Source organism: Sander vitreus, chromosome 7 (genome assembly GCF_031162955.1).
Source record: "Sander vitreus isolate 19-12246 chromosome 7, sanVit1, whole genome shotgun sequence".
Lineage (NCBI taxonomy): Eukaryota > Metazoa > Chordata > Actinopteri > Perciformes > Percidae > Sander > Sander vitreus.
Genome location: NC_135861.1, coordinates 24,563,279 through 24,585,698, shown reverse-complemented (window position 1 = coordinate 24,585,698; position 22,420 = coordinate 24,563,279). Strand labels below are relative to the sequence as shown.

General features: G+C 41.3%; 2 protein-coding genes across 2 annotated transcripts; both read right to left on the bottom strand.

Annotated features, from left to right (window-relative positions):
• Positions 1–373: 373 nt before the first annotated feature.
• On the bottom strand, positions 374–3,834 carry LOC144520216 (chitotriosidase-1-like). Its single transcript, XM_078253883.1, has 11 exons — positions 3,810–3,834; positions 3,700–3,726; positions 3,368–3,572; positions 3,225–3,281; positions 2,972–3,137; positions 2,760–2,884; positions 2,548–2,671; positions 1,214–1,396; positions 965–1,081; positions 743–875; positions 374–621 (listed from the first exon to the last, which is right to left on the bottom strand). Exons 1-11 carry the CDS (start codon positions 3,832–3,834, stop codon positions 374–376), a joined length of 1,410 nt encoding a protein of 469 aa, XP_078110009.1.
• A 725-nt stretch (positions 3,835–4,559) lies between these two features.
• LOC144521160 (acidic mammalian chitinase-like) lies at positions 4,560–20,627 on the bottom strand. Its single transcript, XM_078255530.1, has 11 exons — positions 20,603–20,627; positions 20,489–20,518; positions 20,171–20,375; positions 7,323–7,379; positions 7,037–7,202; positions 6,753–6,877; positions 6,540–6,663; positions 6,253–6,435; positions 5,968–6,084; positions 4,944–5,076; positions 4,560–4,831 (listed from the first exon to the last, which is right to left on the bottom strand). The coding sequence occupies exons 1-11, from the start codon at positions 20,625–20,627 to the stop codon at positions 4,560–4,562; spliced, it is 1,437 nt and encodes a 478-aa protein (XP_078111656.1).
• Between the last annotated feature and the right edge of the window lie 1,793 nt (positions 20,628–22,420).

Genomic DNA, 22,420 nt, shown 5'->3' with positions numbered 1-22,420 from the left:
GCTTCTGATCATAATGTCAATCTTGTATTGATTCTTTTTTTTATTTTTTTTTATTTTTTTTAACATATTATCGACCATTAGGCTACTACAATATTATGTTATGTTTTAAGTTACAGTGTAATGGAAAAAAGCCGCCAATCCTTAAGGTTTACCATTGTGTGTTTAATGCTTAAGGTTTAATTAACTGTTTTAGGAGAGAGAAAACAAATCACGGGAAAATATAAGATAATCAATTACACTTTAAAAAATATATAGTCTCACAAGCACTACGTTATACCATTGTGAAATTAACTTAACAAAAAATCCTTTAACTTGTAAATAACAAGAATTATATTTGCTTTAATAATTTTCACTTTTGATGAGGTGCAAGCTTTTAGGGCCAATTACAGCATTTGCAGCTATCTTGGAAGACCAAATTAGCTGGGCAGTTTTGGATCAAGGTGATGCCGTTGGCACAATTGTAAAAGGAACCTGGGGCATCAGGTTTGGCATAAACTCCACCAGTCTTTGTAGCACAGAAGTTGTCTTGGTTGTTGGATGGAGTAGTGATTGTTGGTCTGGGATGAGGTATGATATGAGGTTGATTTGTGTTGGTTCCTGTAGTGGGAAGAGGAGGAAGATCTGCAGAAGTAATAGGAAATTATCAGTAGTCTGTACAGTCAAAGTTAACAAATGTCAATAAATGAATGCTGTGTGGTTTCTGAAAGAAGTATTTTAGCAAGTAATATATGATTCTACTCACCTGGGGCTATAAGAGAGCGGAGATAGCTGATGAGAGGGTAGTTTCCCTGGTTACAGAACTGTCCATTAAAGTCATCCATATCCAGAGCCCAGACGAAAGCTCCTCCAAATCTGTTGTCCTTTAGGTAACGGACCTGAATAAATAACGACAGCAACAATGTATGTACTTTAACATAACTGGCAAAAAAATGAGCAAACTTTTTATACAGAAACATACAACTACCTTAGTCGCAAAACTTTCTTTGTTGTCATATCCAACCCACTCATTTTGTTTGACCACATATGGAACTTTCTGATCCTCAATCAAGTGGACACTGGCCCCTTGAAGAAAAGTGCAAATCTGAAAAGAGGGTATTGTAATAAAGCTCTGTTTGATTACTTCATAAAAAATTTTTTTTATTTTAATCAGTTACATAGAGTTACTAATAAAACACAGACAGAGTTAAATTCAATGAGTCATTGCCAGTTTCACCTCATAATAGGACCAGATGCCAGGCTCTCTTGTAAAAGCACCCGCAGCAGCTGGACCACTGGCTGGTGCTCCAACCAGACTGGATTGACTAGACAGGTGAAATGTTCTTCCGTATGTAGCAAAGCCCATATTTAGCTTTTCTACAGGTGTTCCCTTGTCTCGCCAATATCTCATGGAATAGTCCTGAAATGTGAATATAAAGAGACAGACAGAAGTAAGATTTCCAACCAAATGTAATGCAAATTTTTACCAGATTTATAGAAATCTGCAAGAGGAAATGTAAGTGAATGTTTGTTTCCATCCTCTACTTTTATGTGAGTATGAGAAGTTGGGTTAATTGAGACAGCTGGCGCTTATTCTCCATTCACCTTTAAACCATTGCAGAAGAAGACAATGAGATGACATAATTAAAAGACAACCAATCAAACCTCAAACTCAAATAACGGAACACCAGATGGAAATAGTTATGTTTGATTCATGTATTAGTTTGAGGAATGTTAGTATCATTATCGCTCCTCACATATCTAATGTTTTTATCTAAGACTGAGTGGTTTCGCATCGGACAATCGGCAATTAAGACCCATAATTGCGTTTTTTGCGTTAGGTGGGGCCATATTCATTATGACAGAAGCAAATCAGGTATTATAATATTACAGGGCCAGGTTGAGGTGGTGGATAGTTCAAACAAACACAGGAGTTTCACCAAGGTGGCCAGGGTTTGTGTCCAAATAAAAGTAAAAAAAATAATTACGTAATTTACGGAACAAATGGAACTGTGTCAGGTTCTGTAAAAGCAGGTTTATGGTATTTGTTGAAAAAGAAACAGATAGTTGGCATTAGGGAAAAATTTGTCTCGCAATGCCAGACCTTCCTCCACAGCGCTGTGGAGGAGGGTCTAGCTAGTCCACACAGCATTCCGGGATGGGAGAAAAACGTGCTCTGGTTTATTGGCATTTCTTTTAACCAATCACAATTGTCTTGGGAGGCGCTAAGCGCCGGATGGAGCCACGTTGTCACTGCAAAATAGCCTCAGGAAGGAACTTGTTTTTGGGGAACGTGTACTTTCAAAGGCTGTTTAAGTCGTGCAATGGAAAACTCAGATTTGACATATATTTTAGCTAGCTGTCTGGATTTACCCTGCAGAGATCTGAGGAGCAGTTAACCATAGTCCTCATAAATCAACTGGAGTTTAAAATTACAACACAAAGAAAGCAGAGTGAATTTACGGCAGCACCGGAGCAATCCCAGAAGTGGAACGTTGTGGATTTAGAGTTGGGAAGAGTAAGTAATTTACATTCATGATGCAGCTAAAAAAATGAATCCCTGTACTGTACAGTATTTAAGTAAACTTGGTCCCCTGTTTCATGGGCTGCCTTGTATAAGGGGCTGTTATGTCCTGTCACAGTCTCCCAGGTGCCATGAAAGTCATACGTCATCACATTGATAAAGTCCAGGTACCTGATGAAGAGCATATGAGATCAAGAACCCCAAAACATGATGACAGACAATCATGGGGATAATGTGGGGGAGTAACATTTTGTTGTACTTTGCCATCTCTGCGATGTCATAACCAGCATCAATGGTTCCTTTCCCAGCAGCCACAGCAGCAGAAACCAATAATCTGGGCCGGCCAGTTGCTCTTCCCTCAGACTGATAGGCCTCTAGGAGTTCCTGTACACCATATAATCATGGGAAAGTCACTTTGTGGTTCATGTTAAACATTATTTTAAACACTGGAAGAGTAATTTTGGATCAGACCTTGCATAACACTGTGAATCTCTGTTTGTCCTCCAGAGGACTTCCTCTTCCAGCAGGGTATTCCCAGTCCAAATCAAATCCATCAAAACTATATTTCCTCAGTAGTTTGATAGAAGATTGGATGAATGTATTTCTGTTGGCTTGTGTTGACACCATTGTTGTAAATCTGTGTAGAATTTTGGGAAAGTATAGCTTTTAAGAGGACATATATACAATACATTGAACATTATTATTTTTATGCTAAATATATCACTTTTGTGTTCCGAAGTTCCAGCCTCCGACTGCCAACAGTGTTTTAAGATTTGGATTCCTGTGGGAATATACAGATTTAGTTACCTGCAATCACTACTGTACATAACATTTTACAGAGACAATGCTAAAAAATGTCTGACTGACCTCTGTTTGAGTCCATTAAAGGATTTATAGAGTGCATCATCATTCCATTCTATGGTGACCAACTCGTTTGCCTCGTTAATACCAGAAAAGGCATAGATCAGGTGGGTACACAGGTTTGGATCAATATTGAGAGGCATGAACTTCCCATTGCCAGGACGGTATTGGGACCAGTTAGTGAAATAACACACCAGTCTGGTGGATGACACTACTCACGGAAGAGCAGAAATAGTTTTCATTAATCTTTGAGGAAGAATCAATAATGAGGCATTTAACAATTTAGACTTTAGTTGCTACTAAGATTGTTCAAAAATAATTATTGCTATGAAACTCACCAAAACTGCCAAAGGAAAGACAGAGACCTTCAAAGTTACAGATTTAGTTAGTACATATAAGATAACATAGATATTGGAAAAACATTTCCCTGCTTCTCATTGTGCCTTACCTGCAATTAGAAATAGATTTCTCATGGTGGTTGAGCTTGGATGGGCTATCATATCAAAAGGAGAGCACTTATAGCTTTTGTTAACTGATGAAAAATACACAATCCATGGTAAACATTAACCAGGAACAAATTGACAAATTGTTGGTCCACAAGATTAGGACACTAAGCAGTTGCAACATGCAAGTAAGTAAAATAACAGAAGCTGGTCACATGCAGAAAACAAACAACAACCTGTGTAATCAAAACAGTCCAACCCATTCTGTCGCTGAATTTCTAAATATTTGGCTGCCTGACGTTATGTTAAGCATCTATCTAGCACTTTAATTGGCAGCAATTCGACAATTTCTTCAAGTTTTTGATCTATAGTATTTCAGCATTCTAAAACTGTGTTTTGCTTTTTCCATTTTCTAAGATGTTTAGTGACATTAAGGTCAGATGACTGCAAAGCCCTTTTTTTTTTGCTTCTTTGGACTTTAGACGGACCAGGCATATACAATGTTTGTTCAGGGTCAGTGTCCTGCTAGTACGTTAATTTTCCTCTTACAAACACCAGGCCAGACAGGCATATAAAAGTCTAATGTTGTGCAATCTTGTCTTATTTTTGTGAAGTCACAATTTTTGGGTTCAAGTCAGAATCCTGTAATCATGTTTTATTAATTTGAATAGTCTATAAAAATGAAATGATTTGAATTAAATGAAAGATTTTAGAAAAAAAGAGACAGTGTTTTGTTTCAATAAGGAAATATTTATTTAAGGCCAGTCACAGCAGTTGCATCTCACACTGAAAACAAGATTAACTGGACAAAGCTGGAGGTATGTGTCTCCTTGGGAACACTGATAAAAGGAGTTGCGATTCTCAGAATTTATGAAGAGGCCGTCGGGCTTCCCAGCACAGAAATCACTTCCAGAATTAACTGTGGTGGTAGTTTGTGCATTTGTAGTTGTAGGAGAAGTGGCAGCAGGAGTCTGCTTTGTGGTGCTCACTGGTGGGTGTGTGGTTACAGGAGGTGGAAGTGGAAAATCTATAAAAAAAAAAATAAACAAATATTACAGATTACGGAAGGTTTTACTTGTTAAGGGGAGATGATAAAACGTTCACATGCTGTGCAGTGTTGAGGTCTCATTTCTGTTTACCTGAATCCAGAAGAGAGCGCAGATAACTAATGAGGGGATATTTTCCCTGGCCACAGAACTGTCCAGTAAAATCATCCAGATCTAGCGCCCAGACAAAGGCTCCTCCAAATTTGTTATCTTTCACATACTGTGCCTATGGAATATAAGTTATAGAGAGAACTTAAGTTTAAAATGCAAGTTTTTTAGGTTTGAATACATGTCAGAAATTAAGGGGGCCAATGGGCAAAAATGCCCCAAGAAATCTCAGAATGCCTCTAAAAAAATCAAGTGGCAAAAATTGCCCACAAGATTTAAAAAAAATAAATAAATAAAAAAATAAATTATATATATATATATATATATATATATATATATATATATATATATATATATATATAATTTCTGGTTCGTCTAACATACGCACACGAATTTCTTTTCATTTTATTCCGAGAGTGTAAAAGTGTTTGATCATATCCAAGAATCCCTATGTACCTATGCACCTATGGCCGCTACATGGTCTGCATGGCCTCATGCCAGAATATAATTTATTTAACAAAGCATACATTTCGAATTAAAAGACATCTTTTTCAGGCATTGTCAAATAAATACCATAAGCCAACAACATAATGAATCTTTTACATGTTAATTTTTTTTCTCTCCATTAAAGCTTGTTTTAAGTGGCCGGGTTAGCTCAGCTGGTAGAGCAGGCACACATATATAGAGGTTAACTCCTTGATGCAGTGGCCGCGGGTTCGACTCTGACCTGCGGCCCTTTGCTGCATGTCGTTCCTCTTCTCTCTCCCCTTTCATGTCTTCATCTCTCCTGTGGAATTAAAGGCCTAAAATGCCCAAAAAAATAATAGCTTGTTTTACTTCCTTTGTGTAAGTATCTGACAGTGTTATCCACCTCTGGTCTCATTGGTCCAGTTTGTGAGTAGATTGACTCAATCAAGATATTGATAGCTGGCAAGTAGTGATGCTACTTTTATCTTGTTCATATTATCTCCATAAACATAGATGTGGAGGATGATATCTTATTTATTACCTTGATTTCAAAGCTCTGCCTGTTATCAAACCCAACCCACTCATTTCCTTTAGTAGCATAGGGCACCATTTGCTCATCAATCCAGTGAAGACTGCCTCCTTGGAGAAAAGTGCAAATCTGTAGAAATGGAAGAAAATCACATTTAAACATCCTCGACATGATTTGTGATGTCTTAGCTTGAAACTCTCTTGAAACTCTGTTGGGCTTGTATTAATTAAATCTGCATTGCGTTCAATTTAGCTATATTGTGTCTCAGTGTCGCATTTGTGTTGACCCTTCACTGACCTCGTAGTAAGACCAAAACCCAGCCTCACGGGTGTAGGGCCCAGCAGAGGCTGGCCCGCTTGTTGATGCTCCAACACCGTTAACTGCTGATGATGTTTGAAATGTGCGTCCATATGTAGAAAAACCAACTCTGAGCTTTTCAAGAGGAGCTCCTTGGTCTCTCCAGTATTTTATAGCAAAGTTCTGCACAGAAAAAAAGATCCATATATATTAAAAACAACGTGTTAGGTGTTCAACTTATTGGGTTTTGAGAATTATAACAGAATTTTGTTGAGGATTTTACTCACCACATTGTAGTAGATGTTGTCGCCCTGATCGCCAGAGCTACGGTACAGAGGGCTGTTGTGGCCAGTGAACGGGTCCCATGCTCCGTGGAAGTCATAGGTCATGACATTTATGAAGTCTAGGAACCTGTTAGACAATGATGATGTTACATATTAAAAACAGAAAGTATATATTTTTTTCAAATTTTAAAATGACTCCAAGTCGCAGGAACTCACTTTGAGACGTCAGCAATCTCATATCCATTGTCGATGTTTCCCTTCCCAGCAGCCACTGCAGCTGTGAGCAGCAATCGTGGTTTTTTCGTCACAGCGGCTTCTTTTTCAAAGGCGGCGAGTAATTCCTAAATGCAAGAGGGAAATAGTTGAGGATAATCATGTGTACGAATCTTTAAAGTTACATTGCTGTATCATCTCAAATCAGGATGCTGTGTTGGTGTTGGCATCCTAAGGATTTCTGTCAATGCTGCTGACTAGAGGAGGTGTAGATTTTACAAACTGACCTGGCAGAGCATTGTGAATCTCTTCTTGTCCTCTGGTGGGCTCCCTCGTGCTCCAGGATATTCCCAGTCCAGGTCCAGCCCGTCAAAGCCATGCAGTCTCAAGAAACTGATAGAAGACTGGATGAATCTCTGGCGGTTGGCAGGGGATGAAACCATGATGGTAAATCTGTAAACAAGATAAACAACATTTTAGCTAGACTGTTGATGATGATGTCCGCATCATTATATGAGATAATGCAATTCAACAGCCGTATGATTCCTTGCTGCTGAAGCCTTGTGGACTCACTGTGAAGTTCCAAAGTTCCACCCACCAACAGCCAGTAGAGTCTTCAGCTGGGCGTTTCTGTGCAGGATTTGTGCAAAAACATGATTTACAACGTATTAGTGTTAGAAGTTAGATCCTCTACTTTAAGTAGAAGATCTAGGAAGTAGCAATCCCACAACATTTAAAATACTTGCTGGCATTCCAGGCTTGTGCAAAATTCAGAATTTCAGAATTGGCCTCCATTCAATTCATCAATTGGAATTGGAATTTCAATTGACTCCGCCCCACAGGAAGTAGAATTTGAATTTAAATGACAGGAAGTGGAATTAAATTCACGGCAATTCAAAGAAATGCCACACAGTCACACGAGAGAAAGAATGTGTTGACTCTCAAATACATTCAGTGTTAGGAAGGTTACTTTGGAAATGTAATTGCTTACTGTTACAAGTTACCCATTATAAATGTGGTTTGGATTACTTTATTTGGATTACTTTATTAAGCAATTTCCTTTTAATTTGATTAGTAACTAATTGAATTGCACATTTTACCTCAGTAATACAACTAAACACAATTACATTATTTTTGTAATTTTAATAACATAATTTCATTACACTTGACTAGTCACTCCTCAACCCTGCATACATTTTGTTCCAAAATATAGATAATGATAAGCATTCTGGGAAATGGAGTCATGTTCCATCATGTTCCACAAAACTACAATTACAATTAGAACTGCAAGCAGTTATGACGGGACCCAAGCCACCCATGCCAGTCGCCCCCGACGCCCATAAGCGGATCCCGAAGCCTGGCGGTGGGGAGGCAAACGTCAGTAAATATCGAGAGGCGTGAGCCGCGACATCTGCGGTACATTGCCGTTGCAAATGTAGCGGTTAACAGTTCATCTCCATGCATATATGTTACCGGCACCAGACCTAGGGGGAATCTGGACCGGCAGCAATGGCTACACAGGCTAGGAAGCACTGCATAGCTTAAGAAAACTGTGAATCAACCGAGAGCACGTTAGTGTGTTGCTCACGGCAAAGCTTGTTTATTTCTAAGCTGCGCATGAGCAGAGCTAACAGCTACGGTCTCCCTAATGGATCCACAGCAGCGCCATAGCGCCATCTACTGACGTGGAAGCATAATAGCTTCAATAAGTCTGTAAGGATTAGTTACAATGGTTCAAATATTAAACAAAAATTGGGGGGGTTGTGTAAACTAAACATACAGCCTTTTCAACCTAATACACTCTCCCCCGCTTCAAAAGATGTCTCCAGACATCTAGAACCAACCAACCAAAGTATAGCTGTCAAGAAGTCAGATGGTCAATCTATTTTATTACTACATTGTATGTCTTTCATATCACTACATACAGGTCTTTGTCTAACATGTCCACATTGGTGTGGGGTAGTAACAGGGTTCAGGACCAGCTGGGTAAAATGGCATGGGGTAAGGGACACAGGCATACATCAGGTTGACTCCACTGTCTCACTGTTGTTTCTCTGATTGTCTTTCTGTCTTTGTCTTTTCTTGAGTGCATGCTGACTCTGCTCATCTTGTTCCAAGGGTAACTCATTAATAGGTAGCAGAAGACTGGACACGGAGGATTCGTTCTCCTGTTTCTGGTTGAACACGGTACACAGGTCCATCTCCAATTTTTTCAACAACGCGGTGAATTCTCTTTTCCCAGTAAGCACAAAGTTTGCCTGGGCCACCCCTCTTTGACAGATTTCTGACAAGCACCCGATCTCCAGGCTGCAGCACAATACCCTTAACATGACGGTCATAGTATTTCTTTCCCTTAGCTGAGCTCTTTCCACTGTTCTCTGAGGCAATTTTGTATGCCTCCTGCATGCGAGAAACCCATTTCTGTGCATACTCTTGTCTGGACTGTAGTTCTTGTCCCGGTTTCGGGTCAAAGAGTAAATCAACAGGCAAGCGTGGGGCTCTTCCATACAGCAGAAAGAACGGTGAATAGCCTGTTCCTTCATGTCTTGTACAGTTGTAGGCGTGAACTATGTGGGGCAGGTACAGGTCCTTCCACTCAGTCTTTTTCTCCTCTTGCAAAGTGCGGAGCATCTGTAGAAGTGTCCTGTTCAGACGCTCAACGGGATTCCCCTGGGGATGATAGGGGGTGGTTCGAGAGTGAGCGATCCCTGCCAGCTGCTGGAGTCTCTGGAAAAGGCTGTTCTCGAACTCCCGGCCCTGATCATGATGCAGTTTTTCAGGGTACCCGAAGCGTGGAATGAAATCATAAAAGATCTTCTCAGCTGCTGTTCTGCCTGACTTGTTCTTGGTCGGGTAAGCTTGAGCAAAGCGAGTAAAGTGATCTATCAGAACTAATATGTACTCGTAGCCACCTTTACTTTGTTCAAGATGCAGATAGTCAACAGAGATGAGCTCAAATGGGGCACTGGTTGTTATTGAACCCATAGATGCTCTTTCTGGAATGCACGGCTGCTTCTGTTTAACACACTGACACTGGCAAATTACATAGTCCTCAATTTCACGTTGCATAAACGGCCAATAAAACCGTTCTCTCGCCAAGTGTATGACTTTGTCCGCGCCTATGTGTCCCATATTGTCATGCAGGTGTCTTAGCACAGTAGACTTCAGCTTAATGGGGAGAACCAACTGTTTCCGTTGTCCTGTATGTCTGTACAATATTCCCTTGTCAAGTATGAGTCTGTTCCATTCATGTACTAATCTGCGTGTCTCTTGTGTCATTTGTCTCTTGTCTTTATCATTAGGATGCCACCCTCTTTTTTTCAAGTTAATCACCTCACCGATGGGAGCATCTTCCTTTTGAGCAGCTCTAACACCTTCAGGAGAGATAACTGGAATGCCTTCATCAGGTGTGTCATCTACACCAGGATGCAGAAGCAATGCAGCGACCCATGGCACGTCACTGTCTCTCATGGCTTTGTCCCCCTGCCAGATGGTGGAGACTACATCTGGAGGCATTGTCTCTGTGTACTCTTTTAGGTGGTCGTGAAGCACTGAATATCGTGACAGGGTGTCAGCGTCTGCATTTGACTTGCCTGGCCGATACCTGATAGTCAAATGGAAATCGGCTAACTCGCCCACCCAACGATGTCCAACTGCATTTAACTTGGCTGTGCTCAAAATATACGTAAGGGGGTTATTATCCGTGTATACAGTGAAAGTGGGTGCATAATAGAGGTAATCTCTAAATTTATCGCAGATTGCCCACTTTATCGCAAGAAACTCAAGCTTGCCAGAATGGAGATGGTAGTTTTTCTCAGCTGGCATGAGTGTCCTGGACCCATAACCAACGGCACAGAGTTTGTTTCCCTGTTGTTGATGGAGCACTGTCCCCAGACCTTCATTTTATGCGTCAGTGTGAAGTACAAAAGGCAAGTTAAAGTCTGGGTAGGCCAGGATTGGTGGACTGGTTAGCATGTCAACAAGGCGCGACACCACAGCACTGTGTTCTGGTGTCCACTGGACAGGTGTTTTTGATGGAATCTGTCCACTATTTGGCTTGGTCTTGTTAGATCTAGAAGGGGTGACGTCTGGCTAGATTCTCTCTGACTCTCTACTAGCTGAAACAGTGGCTTGGCTATCCTAGAAAAGTCCTGAATGAAGGTTCTATAGTAGCCTAGAAACCCTAAGAGAGCTCTGACCTCTCCCACATTCTTTGGCTCTCTATCCTTCAAATGCTGAACTGCCTCAAGGTCTTTAGGGTCAATCTGGACACCTTCACTGGTCACTAAGCGACCTAAATACCTGACTTGACTCCTAAATAACTACAATTTTTTTGGGCGTAGCTTGACACCATGTTCTTGAAGGCGGCAGAGCACTCGCCTCAGGTCTTCAACATGTTCATTAAAGGTCTTGGAGAAACAGAGCACGTCATCCAAGTATGGGGAGTAGCACTCATCCCTCAGACCGTCGCGGACTCCCTCCATGCACCTCTGGAAAGCTGCTGGGGCGTTGGTAAGGCCAAATGGGAGGCGGATCCACTCGTACAGCCCCTAAGGCGTGCTAAAGGCAGTCAGGTATCTAGAACTCTCATCGATAAAACCCTGATGGTAAGCACTGCCTTGGTCGAGTATAGCGAACCATGAGTAGCCCCCAAGGTTATCCAACAGATCCTGGAATGCGTGGAAGAGGGTGGCGTTCAGGGATGGTTTTGCGATTCAAGTGAAGTCAACACATAAACATAAGCTCTTGTCTTTTTTTCTGATACAGACCACAGGAGACGAATAGGGTGAGTTAGACTTTCTGATCCAGCCGTGGTTGAGCAGATTTTGGACATAATCCTTTACCTCTTTGTACAAGGGCTTGGGAACTGAATTATATGACGTTTGAACTGGTGTTTCGTCCTTGAGGTGAATTTTCAATTGCAAGTTTGTTATGCAACCAATGTCGCAATCCTCCTTGGCAAACACATCAGACTCTTCATATAACATGTCTTTGACTATATTGTGTTCCTCCTCTCCCAGGTGTGACACATCGACAGGTGGGTGCCATCTCTGTTTTGTCATGTCCTTTGTCTTGTGTTCATCACTAATTTCTGTCTGCCTGTCTGTACTTAGCTGAGCTGAGCATGTGTTTACCATGGGATGTGGCAGGTCTGAACCACCTGGAGAACAGTTAACTGGTGTCACTTCAGTAACCTCCTCTAACGTACCTAGAATGGTTGTCTTAGTGAGATAGATGTTGTGTTTAGTGGGGTTTTGAATAGGGATATTAACTATTTTTGTGGCCCCACTCGGAACATCTACTAATGCTGGGAACAGCTCTAGCCACTCTGGACAGTGACTCACTAGGTTAGGTTGAAAGAGCATTGCCCCGCACCTTGGTCATTCCCTTATCCTACATCTAACCTCACAAATCTGCCCTGCAGGAATAGTTACACCTTTCTTCCCTGTTCTCACACTGCACTCAAGGGTAGTCTCATCTGGAGTCAAAATCTGGAGGACAGAAACTGAAGCTTCCATGGCACTGTCACTGATACTTAGGGCTTCTTTAAGTAAAGCAGTGATATCCGCCTCACCTCTCTTTTCTTTGTTTGTGTTGATTATCTCAGCTATAACATTGCTGCCTAACAGAGGACAGGTAAGACAGTTCTGGCTGATTAACACTGGCACTTGTATGGTGACATGTCCATAATTCTCACTACAGACCTGGAGTTCAACATCCGCCCATCCATCAAAGGGAACACTTGCGCCGTTAGCTGCTGTAATCTTCAATGGCTGGTCAGAAAGGAGGGATTGGAGAGGCTGGATTTGGACATTAGGAAGTGCTGTTTCCATCCATGCTCTCCCCACAACAGTCACTTGAGCCCCTGAGTCGAGCAACATTTGAAGAGGGACTCTGTCAATAGCACGAGACCATACATCGCTTTCCTATGAGCTGTGCTACACGCCTTCGTAGTGATGGTTGGCATTGTGTGTTTGCTTTTACAGGTGGGGCTTGTGCTGATGGATCCGCAGCTGTCACGGTCACTGGCTGCCCTTCTCCAGTGACCTTGGCCCGTTTCCCAACACTATCCTTTTCAGACAGCTGATGGCGCAATGGCCAACTTGGCCACAAACAAAACAGTGAGAACAGCTCACCTTGCTCTGTTGTACACAGTCCCTGCATCTGCCCCTGGTCTCAGATGTTGGTACCTGAAGACGTGCTGCTGCTGAGCTGGGGTCCCCAGGTGTCGCACCGTCAGTAGGTTTAACCATCTGGGCCAGATGTTTGGTGAGTGAGGAAACTTGTGCAGTCAGTTCTTTAATAGCAGCACGATTAGCGTCTAACTCTGTGTCAACTTTAACTTCATTAGTTGAGTCACTACTGTCAAGCTGAGCTGTGTTAACAGTCACTGGTCGTATTTTAGCTACTGTACCAAGGCGTCTGAGTCTTTCTGCTTCCTCACTAGTAGATTTTGTGATCTGATCTAAGAGAAAGTCATCCCTAACTTGCAAGTCCGCAAGCAGGGGTTTGAGATCATGCCGAACATGGTTATTTTTCTCATTTAACCCTTGGTAAAGCGTGTGGGGAAAGGTACCCTGAACAAGCCTTTTGTCATAACTAAATTCTGCACCAGGCTGTTGTGACTCAAATAGCACACGCTGCTTTAAACCCATTATTTTGTACAAGAACTGCTTTGGGCTCTCTTTGTCTTGCTGTTTAGCATTACTTAACTCTTGAAAAAGCTCGGTACTGTTTTTGTCCCTGATGTCTGCGCAGAAAAAACGCTTCAGCTCATCAACAGTCAAGTCACCCCTATTAATTAACATCTCTCTGAATGTACCAGGTTTTATGTTCTTAATCACGGTGCGGATTATTTCTGATTCATCGAACCCTTCCTGTAAACCTACGTCTATTTGTTTACAAAGGCTGCTGTATGACATGTCAGAACCAATATCAGAAATTTGTCCACCATGCAGCTTAAACCCTCTGCATGGAAGCAGAGCTGCAACATCATTTAACCTCAGTACCTGATCTCCTATACTGGAGGAGAGACTCACCCTACCAGGGGAAGTACCCCTAACGCCCATTGTGAGTAACTTTGTTGATGCTGGGTTTGCGAGACTCATGGCTGGTATCCCACGGTCTTTCCCCATAGATGCTGGCATTGTGTGAATGTCTCTGTTCTCTGTAGCTGGGACAGCATGTGCATCTCTGTCCAGTGGTGAAGGTGGTAGGTCATGAATGTATATGTCCATGTGCAATTGATGTGTGGGAGTGTCTGTGTTTGATGTAGTGGAATGTCTGTCTGGATGGTTTTGGTCAGAGTAAGGTGGCGTGGGGCCTCCCTGTTGATAGGTTGTTGACTCTCCCACCTCAAGAGGTGCAGCCTCGCCAGCCGCGACCACTCCGCTGCCAGTGGCCAGCAAGTCACTGAGCTGAGGTGACTTGCGTTGAGGTGAAGCTGCAAGGCACCATTAGTGATTCAACCTTTTCTTATTGGGGGCCAATACTACTTATTACACATCTTTCCTCTGCCATGGGAGTCTATGGTAGCCCATAGAACTGTACAGTAAAAAGTTGTGAAATTTGGCACATTGATTCGGGACAACTCCATAATTCATTTCACCAAGTTTTAGGTCTGCACCACAGGCAGTCTAGTGCCACCAATGGGTCAAAGTTAGAGTTGCATCCATGCGATTAACTTTTGAACCATATGCCCGATTTTTTACGTTACACAGGTGACCTTTGCTCTCATGACACACGGGGTTGAGGCCTTCCCTGAAGTTTCGGACACCGGTTCACGCCGTCTCAGCACTTACTTCACCAGGCTGTGGCGCTAGATGATCCCGGATGAGCCCCCAAATGTTACCGGCACCAGACCTAGGGGGAATCTGGACCGGCAGCAATGGCTACACAGGCTAGGAAGCACTGCGTAGCTTAAGAAAACTGTGAATCAACAGAGAGCATGTTAGTGTGTTGCTCACAGCAAAGCTTGTTTATTTCTGAGCTGCGCATGAGCAGAGCTAAGAGCTACGGTCTCCCTTATAGATCCACAGCAGCGCCATAGCGCCATCTACTGACTGAATGCGAATGCAAAAACCAAAACGTAACGGTAGGAGGCAAACATCAGTAAATATTGAGAAGTGTGAGCTGCAAGTTCCGTGGTACATTCCCATTGCAAATATCCCATTAACATTGATTGAGTAAAAGGGCCAAAACACGTCTACGTTGATTATAGTGCCCACTAATGGCCGAGCCTTGTCAAATTTGGTACACAGCCTCAGAGCAGCATGCCGAACGAGTCTCACAAGTTTTGTGTTGATTGCATTTACTGTGGCAGAGATATTGCAATTGCAAATTTCCCATTTAAATGCATTGAGTTATTGGCCAAAACAAATAAATGTTGCTTATAGCGCCCCCTAAAGGCCGATGCAAGGCCGTACCAAATTTGGCACAGAGCATCGTAGTGGGATGTTGAACAAAGATCTCAAGTTTTTTGCTGATAACATTTAATTTGGCCGAGATATGATATGATATTTGTGTGGTAGCTAGCTAGGAAAATGTGTCTGGTCGTCAAATGTGCATACTTTAACGTAGCTAAATTCTTTGAGTAACTTTTGGTCAGGTCCATCTGGAGATGCTACGTATCAGGCTTCGTGCTGATTCTTCGCATGGCCTAGGACGAGTTCGAAAAAGTAGTTTTTTGCGCATTGCGCGATATTGCGAAAAAGATTTTAAGCAGAAATGGGCGTGGCCTATATCATGTGATTCTGCTTGATTCAAGGAACAGGTGCGATGTGTAATGTAGGAGTTAATGGCAAAAAAACATTATAGTGCAACCTAGTGGTCCATATGTGTAATATTTGGTAGGTGTGGTCCATGACCCATTGTCCACCTACCCTGTAAATTTCAAGTTGTTCACATTAGTGTAAGTGGTCCATAAGTCGGATAAGCTTCATGAGATATAAACTTTTTGTACTTGTAGCGCCCTCTAGTGACCAATTTTCGTAAAATGCGTGGGGGACCTTCAGAGGGTCATGGCAAACAAGAATCTAAAGTTTGGCGTTGATAGCATTTATTGTGGCAAAGATATGGCAAAGTTGGTGTTTTCATAGTTAGCTACACAAATTTGTTTTTTTGCGTAATATGCGCAATTTTTATTCTATCAAAATTCTTTTTATTAACTTTTTGTCAGGCCCATCTGGAGATGCTACCCGCCAAATTTCGCGATTTTTCACACATAAAAGTCTAGGCGCAAATGGGCGTGGCCTATATCACGTGATTCAGTTCAATCCAGGAAATGCGTGGATGTGAGGTTATTGAATGTACGGTGTACGGTGTGGGAGTTATAAGGCCAAACGCGTTTTTTCTGCTATAGTGCCACCCAGTGGTGGAAGTGGGTCAATTGTTGCGCCTGAGGTCCTTGCAGAGTTTCGGACCAGTCCTGAAAATGGCAACCCCCCACCATGTACGGTTTAGGCTGTAGTTGGAGTTTTACACAGAGAAGAATAATAATATGGATAATCTTTGGAAAAACAATAGGGTTCCACAGCTCCGCTGGATATGTGTACCGCATTGCCTTGCATTACACGGTTCCCATGCCCCCTCGGGCTTGGACCCCTAATAAATCAAACTTAACTAGAACTGCAAGCAGTTATGACGGGGCCCAAGCCACCCACGCCAGTCGGTAAATATCGAGAGGAGGTTTTCTAATGTGCGATGTGTAATGTGAGAGTTAAAGGCAAAAAAACATCATAGCGCCACCTAGTGGTCCACATGTGTAATCTTTGGTAGGTGTGGTCCATGACCCATTGTCTATCTACCCTGTAAATTTAAAGTTGTTCACGTTAGTGTAAGTAGTAAATTTAGACGTGGGTCCCATAGGCCACGCCCACTTTGACCCCTCAGTACCCCACTCTAGGGTTGGCCTCAGGAGTGGCCCTAGATGGTACCCAACAAATTTTGTAAAAATCGGATGAGTAATTTGTGAGATATAAAATTTTTGTACTTGTAGCGCCCCCTAGTGACCAATTTTCGTAAAACGCGTGAGCAACCTCCAGAGCGTCACTACAAACAAGAATCTAAAGTTTGGCGTTGATAGCATTTATTTTGGCTGAGATATGGCAAAGTTGGTGTTTTCATAGTTAGCTACACAAATTTGTTTGTGCGAAATATGCGCAATTTTTATCCTATAAAATTTTTTTTTTCGTGCTGATCGGTCTCACAGTCTAGGAGGAGTTCGAAAAAGTAGGGTTTGATAAGTCGCGATTTTTCACTCATAAAAGTTTAGGCGGAAATGGGCGTGGCCTATATCACGTGATTCAGTTGAATCCGGGGAACGCGTGGATATATGGTTTTTAAATGTGGGAGTTATAGGGAGTTATAGAGCCACGTTTTTTCTGCTATAGCGCCACCTAGTGGTGGAAGTGGGGCAATTTTTGCGCCTGAGGTCCTTGCGGAGTTTCAGACCATTCATGAAAACGGCAACCCCCCACCATATACGGTTTAGGCTATAGTCAGAGTTTTAGGCAGAGAAGAATAATGAAGAAGATTAATCAGTAGAAAAACAATAGGGTTCCACAGCCCTGCTGTGCGAACGGCGTAGCTCTTGCTACCGCCAGTTCTTGCAGACTTGGGCTTGGACCCCTAATTATTTGTTCTGTGACTAGAGCTTTTAACAATCATTGCTGGGGGAAAATATTTCCTGTTAATGTAATCTTTAGAAGTGGCTCAAACTAATATCATTTATAAAATATGTAATGCAATCATATCTGACATATATTGTAAAGCTTCATTGTTAAACACTTCACTTAAATTATGTATATGAATTTCTTAGAATTTTCTGCTTCCTTCAATTGGGGGTCAAGCAGCAAAGCTGCGAGGCACCATTAGTGATTCAACCTTTTCTTATTGGGGGCCAAGACCACTACTTATTACACATCTTTCCTCTGCCATGGGAGTCTATGGCAGCCCATAGAACTGTACAGTAAAAAGTTGTGAAATTTGGCACATTGATTCGGGACAACTCCATAATTCATTTCACCAAGTTTTAGGTCTGCACCACAAGCAGTCTAGCACCACCAATGGGTCAAAGTTAGAGTTGCATCCATGGGATTAACTTTTGAACCATATGCCCGATTTTGAACATCGAGATATAGCTGCAATCCTTGGGTGACGCCGAACTCAACGCACCCCATTATGTCAATATCCGCCATGTTGGATCTTCTGCCGTATTGGATTTGATCAAAAACACTAAAAAGTTTTCACAGGTCACGAAATTGGTCCGATTTTCATGAAACTTGGCACAGGTGATCTTCAGACCAAGCTGCACAAAAGTTATTCCATTGCATATTGATATTCGAAAGCATTTGCCCGTCACAGCCAATCGAAATCAATGGCGAAGCCGCTAAACAGGAAGTGAACTCATATCTCGGGGAGGCTATCACCTATCAAAACCAATCTCAGTACTTGGACTCATTACCCAATTAGGAGGAGGCTCAAACAATTTGGTGACTTTTGATCACTATGGGGGCGTTATAATCACAGGAAGTAGGCTCATATCTCAGCTATGCTTTCACGTATCGAAACCAAACTTGGTACATGGTGTCACTACCCGATGTGAGTCGAGTGCAGATGTGAGTTGCGCATGCGTCACTTTGCGACAGACGCAGATCTCTTTTGCTGTTAGCCACAGAATAATGAGATAGGTACATTACATAGCAGTAATTTATTATTTAGCGTAAGGCATCACATTTTCACGGCATGATCCCTGATGTCAGTTCTAGATTAGAGGCTGAAGTAGCCTACAAGAACCTGCTAACGAGAGACGTCTGTAATGTCAATACAATAAAAATTGACCTACATAACGAAGTTTGTTCACTGCTGGCTACAAGTTAGCAATCAAACACAACAAAGGCTGCCACTTGAATGGCGTTTTGTGCTAACGTTAGCAATCAAACAATCATAAATAGCTAAAATGTTAGCAATCAAACAATCATAGATAGCTAAAATGTTTTTGAAATGATTTCCATCTTCTGTTATTGTTTGTAATGAGAAAAGTTTATTATTTTATGGATTTCACAATGCAGCCGGATCAGGATACCTTGGCATTATGCTGTAAACCGTTTAAATCTGAGCATGCGCAACTCACATCTGCACTCGACTCACATCGGGTAGTGACACATGGACTTGGGACCCTATCCTGAGGAAGAACAATACATTTTGAGTCTTTTGACCACTGAGGGGGCGCTATAATCAAAGGAAGTAGGTTCATATCTCAGCAATTCTTTTACGTATAGAAACCAAACTTAGTATATGGACTTGGGACCCCATTCTGAGGACACACAATAAATGTGGTGACCTTCAACCACTAGAGAGGCGCTGTAGAGTTACAGGAAATTAGCTCATATCTCAGCAATGCTTTCACGTATCGAAACCAAACTTGGTACATGGACTTGGGACTGCATCCTGAGGATGCACAATAAATATGGTGACCTTTGAGTAATCACAGGAAGTAGGCTCATATCTTACCAACGCTTTCATGTATCGAAACCAATCTTTGTACATGGACTCAAGACCCAATCCCGAGGACGTAAAATAAATTTGGTGACCTTTGACCTTTGGTGACACTATGGGGACACTATAATCACAGGAAGAAAGCTCATATCTCAGCAACGTTTTGATATATGAAGTCCAAACTTGGTACAGGGACATGGTAGCTGATTGTGAGGACGTGCAAGGGATGTGGTGTAATTTGGCCTCTAGGGGCGCTGTAATAAAGTAAATGAGCTGATATCTCAGCCATTCTTTATCCAGTTGCCATCAAAGTTGCTGTGAGTGCTTGCTCATGCCATGGCATCGCCATTCCTGCTAGTGTACTGCTTGGCCCCCTCATTGCTGTTGCAGCTATATTTCAAATTCAAATTGTAATTCTAGATCCTGTTTTTGACATCAATTCAAATTCAATTAAAATTCAAGAATTGAATTGGAATTTAGGAGTCATTCTCAATTCAATTCTGAATTGTGCACAAGCCGGTTGCATTCAAAATGTTACTCAAAGTCTACTTGCTGAGCATTGTCTTTTTTCTTTTACTTCATATATTCAATGATAAAACTGTATACAGTTTTTTTACTCATGTTCTCATAACTGTCTTTGAATTTTGTGTATATTTCTTTCTCCCTTTTTTTTCTTCTTTTGTGCATATTTTTGTTTTGTTTTCTTGTAACCTTTTTTTCTTTCTACTTACTTAAATTTCTACCACTGCAGTTAATCTACGTGTTTATTGTGTGTGTGTGTGTGTGTTTTTTTTTTTCTCCTTATATGGAAAACTGTCACTGTCACACTAAAACGTCCAAGTTCATCTCGACTGCTGATGTGATTAGTTGTTATGAAATAACAGTGGATATGGCTGCAGATACTGCATGCAAAAACAACTCACCTATTCTTCAGCTCATTGAAGGATTTGTAGAGAATGTCGTCATTCCACTCATAGGGAGCCAACTCGTTAGAATGGTTGATTATTGAAAAGGCGTAGATCAGGTGTGTGCAGAGGTTGGGATCTACATTGGCAGGCAGATATTTGCCAGCACCTTGTCTATACTGAGACCAGTTGGTGAAGTAGCACACCAGTTTGGTAGAAGACACTTTTGGAGAGGGGAGAAATGATTACTATTAAGTTTCTATTCAAGGACTTGGTGATTACATGTGAGAAGCAAATGGCAATGTAATATAAAGAAGTTAAATAATGAATGCATACCCATCTGGAGACACATCAAAAAAGACAGTCCTAAAAAATAAGACATTTTATTTTCTTTAAAGAAATTTGCACAGGACTTTTGAATGAATTAACAACTGAACGAATGTAACTTACCAGCCAAGATTGTTAGTCGAGCCATGTTGTGTCAGCGGAGATTTTTCCTCGGAGCTGCAACAATAAATGAAGGTGTATAGAACCTACCTGTTCAAAGGTGATTGGCTGTATGAGTCTACGATCCACCTGGGAGTTGTTTTTATAGACGTGATAAGAGCGGAACAAAGGCTGCCTGACAATGAGGTGTAATGGATGCTTCAGGAGAGGATAATTGACACATTACAATAATAAGCTGTTAGAAGATGACATGACATAAAGTTAAAATCTGTTTTTATTGACGTATAAAACTGGATCAGAGCACATGAGGTTATGTAAACTTGCCTCTTTAAAGTCACTCAAATCGGGAGAGCTGGCCAATTCATGCAGATAAGATGAAGTATTTAAACTGATGCATTGTTTTTAATGTAACTTCAGGATTAAAATGGTTTTCATGGTACCAACAACCAACACAACACTTAGGGTAGCCTTTGGAGTCATATATTCTACACTCGCATTTGTGGTTGCAAGTCCTGCTGCTTACACAATTGTTTGATTGTGTTGAACTCGTCTTTGACTCGGATACTGTTTGCTGTTTCATCCATAATAAAACATCAGATACTGAAGGGCTACAACTAACAACTAATCTGCTGGTCATTTTTCTATTAAGCAATCGTTGAAATGAAATATTAAACAATTTTGTGTAACAAAAAAACAATTTAATTCACAAGATTGTAAAATAAATCACTTTTACATTTTCTCAACCGACCTTTCAGTTTTGGTTTCAGGACTACAATTTCCGATTTGATCCTTGTAAAACAAATCTAAGAGCATTATATTTGCGTGTTTTGGTCTTAAATAGCAGTGTTTGCTCTGGATCTGTCTTGACCTTGATTTTGCATCAACTGCATTAGGAACTCAACAAAGCAAAAGCCGTATGTTAATCTATACTTTACGATTTTGTCTTTCCCTCCTGTAATCAGAGGGGTGCAATAATAAAATCAGAGACTACAGTATCAAAAGAGGCCTGATAAACATCAAAGTGTGTGTGATAAGATGTCCTTTTCTTTTAAGCTGTATTATCCCTTGATGACATAACTATGAGTAATCTCGTATGGCAGAAAAAAGGCCAGAGTTCAATTACCTAGATAAAAATATTTTTTTAGGTTTGGCTTTATGCTGTTTGAAAGACCAACTAATGGCGTACAATAAAAGGCACATTTGGGGTGATGCACTTATTTTCTTCCTCACAAGAATTTGAGTTAGATGAGAAGATCGATACCACTCACATCTGTGTGGTATATGTGAAGTTGCAGCCAGCTAACTTAGCTTAGCACAAAGACTGTAAAAAAAAAAAAGGGAAAACAGGACCAGCAAAGACTCCAGGAAGTTACTGGCCTTGGCCACAAAATAGTCCGAACCATGTAACCCCTTCCAAAACAGTCATTATTACACTTCAGTTTTTGTATAGATTAAACTAAATAAATATCACATGTTAATTAGCTTTAGCTGGTAGGTGGTTTCTGTTAACTTTGGACAGAGCCAGGCTAGCTGTTTCCCCGTTTCCAGTCTTTGTGCTAAGCTATAGCCGTCTGCTGGTGAAAGCTTTATAAGTAGCATACAGACATGGAAGTTGTATTGATCTTCTGATCTAACTCTCTGCAAAAAAACAATATATGTAAATTAGGTACACAATTCTATTCTAAGAAGTATAGTCAAAGAATAATAAACCACTGTTTTAAATCCAGGAAACAGAGCAGTTGAATTTAACATTGAGAGTCATATCAAACATGCTAGAAATACATATTTCCACTTTATTTACATTTAGACATAACTGTGATA